At 43.8% G+C, this 3131-nt stretch overlaps 1 protein-coding gene across 1 annotated transcript in view; it reads left to right on the forward strand.

Moving 5' to 3' along the window:
* Window positions 1-2222, forward strand: part of atp1a3a (ATPase Na+/K+ transporting subunit alpha 3a) — a 23803-nt gene extending 21581 nt beyond the window's left edge. The window contains exons 21-23 of the mRNA XM_024297499.2: window positions 380-481; window positions 659-750; window positions 911-2222. Of these exons, the coding sequence (XP_024153267.1) occupies window positions 380-481; window positions 659-750; window positions 911-939 (223 nt within the window). The 3' untranslated portion in view covers window positions 940-2222. The remainder of the gene's footprint in view (window positions 1-379; window positions 482-658; window positions 751-910) is intronic.
* The last annotated feature ends 909 nt before the right edge of the window (window positions 2223-3131 follow it).

A 3131-nucleotide genomic window follows, 5' to 3' on the forward strand; every position in this document is an offset into this window, starting at 1 on the left:
ATACGTTTGTTTTGTAAAATTTTCTTTAGCTAATGACCATTGAGAGTTTATTTTTTAAACTTCTGGTGTGGAGACTAAAATGGTGGTTGAAGATCCACTAGTAACTCTAACTCATGCAGTTGCATTCAGTGTCCACCAGATGTCACCAAAGAACCACATGTGCTGCATCATTTGGAGCCGCTGTTTTATTCCCAACCCCACACTGACCGAGGTGCTGCTGCAAATGTCTGATTTTTTTACTGACAGTTCAGGATTTGTGAAGAAGATTTGATAAAAGCTTTTAGTCTCATTCCTGACTAACCTGCTTTAGCTTCTCATTCGCTCTTACCTTGTACGCTCTCTAACAACGGATCTTTGTTCTGCTCAAATGTTCCTGCAGGAATAAAATTCTGATATTTGGCCTGTTTGAGGAAACAGCTCTGGCTGCTTTCTTGTCCTACTGCCCTGGCATGGACGTGGCATTAAGGATGTACCCACTGAAGTAAGTGATTGTAAACACCCATCGCACCACGGTAATGTCGAGATCTTTATAAAAGTGGCAGTTTTTGACTCTCCTTTGTCCTGTCCAGATTTAATCAGTCTGTAGCAAAAATGTCCTTAAATTCACAGTTTTAAGGCGGACTGATCCAGTTTTTCACTCCCACTTGTTTCCTCTCAGGCCCAGCTGGTGGTTCTGTGCATTCCCGTACAGTTTCCTCATCTTTGTTTACGATGAGATCCGAAAAGTCATCCTCCGCCGGAGCCCTGGAGGTACAAACCTTCAGCGTCTTGTCGTTTGATCTTGTTTTAAAGCGTATTGATTTAAAAAAAGACAATCAGATGAATGAAGAAGTTCTGTTCAGTGAAATCCAAAATTCTTCGATAACTCTTCTCTTCTTCTCCTTTTCCTCTGTTCTTTTCTTCTCTGCAGGCTGGGTGGAAAAAGAGACATACTATTAAACTATCAAAGCATCATTCTCCTCCTCCTCCTCCTTCTTCTTCTCCCCTCCTTCCCTCCATCGCTCTCCTCCTTTCATGCTCAAAATGTACAAGAAAGCAATGTTTACTCCTCTTCTTCCTCCTCTTCATTCCCTCATCCTCATTTCCTAAAGAATCTAAAAGCATAAAGCTGATGAGAGGACCAACGGCAGAGGATGACGGGATGGGGGAGAAGCTCCTCCCCCATCCCGTCTGTCCCTATGTCCACTTTTTTTATCCAAAGTCTTTACAGCACTAATCTGCCAGTAACACTGTTTGTGCCGATGCTTGTTACACCGACGGCCGCAGCCGCTCTCGTGTGCGTACTTCCATGACACCGCCGTGTCGGAAAACAGGAAGCAGCCGATCGACTCCGACTGTTCCACTGCCGACACGGGCAGAGCGACGGCGCTCCGGTCTGGGCGATCCGAGCAGATCCGCCTGTTCTCTGCCAGAGCCAAGCCGCCCAGGTCCAGCTCCGCTATCACTGCCATTTCCTCCTCCAGAACACCTGTCCGCCTCTCCCCCTCCTCCTCTTCCTCCTCTGTCACTGTTAAACCTCTCACTCACTGGCGCCCCCAACAGGAAGAAAGAAGATCCATACCTCCTCTGTCCTTCCTCTCTCCCTCCATTCTCCTTTCCCTCGTGTTTTTTTCTGCATGTTGAACATTGTTTTCTAACAGAAAACTGATGTTTTTTTAAAAAAGAAAAAACACTTGAGCGTTTTTGGTGTGAATTTTTTTTCTGTGCATTTTTTTTTCCAAAGTTTGAATCGGCTTTGAGAGCTGCTTGTTTTTATTCAGACATGACAAAGCACACTGCCTCCCCCTGCTCCTCATCTTCTCCTCTTCCTCCTTCACACCGCCGACTCACCCCCCCCGTCCGTCCGTCCCCGTTTGTCTGTTTGTGAACACTGTGCAGAGCCTCCGTCCTTGTAAACTTCCACCTAGTTCCACCTCTTGCCTCCCCCTATTCCAGCACCGTTGTCCTCCACCCCCTCTTACCCCGTCCGTCTCCCTTCCCCACCCTCGCTAAAGAAAAAGAAAACAAACCTTTCCGTGTCCTTGGAAAAAGAGATTTCTCTCCAGTTTCATTATTTAAATCTGTGGAATAGTGGAATAAGGCTCCGTACCTTAAGTTTTGAAACAGCAGCAAAAAGGAGAATGAAATCAAACAGAAGGATCTCTCTTTTTCAGCTTGGTTTCGAGTTTGTTCCAATGTGGAGTTTTGGAGGAAAAACAAATAAAATCTGTGACCATCTCGTCTTTGTGGCTTCTGCTTGGTTTTTTTCCTGCTCAAAAGTCTCCATCACTTTACATCTTTATAAATTATGAAGCTAAAAATGTCTCAGTAGAAGCAGCAGCATCGCCCAAAGCTACGTTCACACCCGGCATGTGAAGAGAGTTCAGCATACGGTGTTCACACTGGACTGTCACTGCCCCGCACTAGAGCTCGGACTTACAGTAGGAAGTGTGAAATGTCAAAGCGGTGCAGGTTTATTCTACAATGGTTTTATCTTTTACTGCTCTATTCTGATTTATCAAATACTCACATGATTCCATCTGAGCACAAACTGCAATTATAAATTTCTCCTTCATGATTAATTTTCAAATTGTGCATTTATGTGAATTTAAAGAGGCCAAACATCGCAACCAAATCTGAGTCCCTGATTGGTCAGCATTCAACTGGTTTAGCTTTCAGTGTTTGTTTAATTGCTGTGGGTTTAATACGTAGAGCCCAAAAAATCTGTCTTAAAAACGTTCATAGTGAATGTGAGTTATGAAACCACAAGCCCATAATGTGCATAGACTTTACATTGAGAATAGGTGCTTAAACGTAGCTTGCATGAAACATAACAGCAAAAAGGTTGCTGGTTTGAATCTCAACTATTTTTGTGTGGAGTTGGACTTTCTCTGTGTTTACTGGGCTTTCTCCAAGGACTTTGACCTGAACCTGCAACAAAGAGGTTTTTGTTTGTCTGTGTTGGCCCTGTGGAGGATCTGTCTGGATTGGCTGCGCCTCACCACTGATAAGAAAGTATTTCATAAAATATCACCTCAACTGGAGAAAAATGATAAAATAGTGGAAACAATTTTTAATAGTTATCTTGAGTTGCAGTTTAAACACTAATGTTTCTTTTGAGCCAGTGGCAGCAGGATGTTTCAACTCAGGAT

This window comes from Oryzias melastigma, linkage group LG11, assembly GCF_002922805.2.
Source record: "Oryzias melastigma strain HK-1 linkage group LG11, ASM292280v2, whole genome shotgun sequence".
NCBI classification, from domain to species: Eukaryota; Metazoa; Chordata; class Actinopteri; order Beloniformes; family Adrianichthyidae; genus Oryzias; species Oryzias melastigma.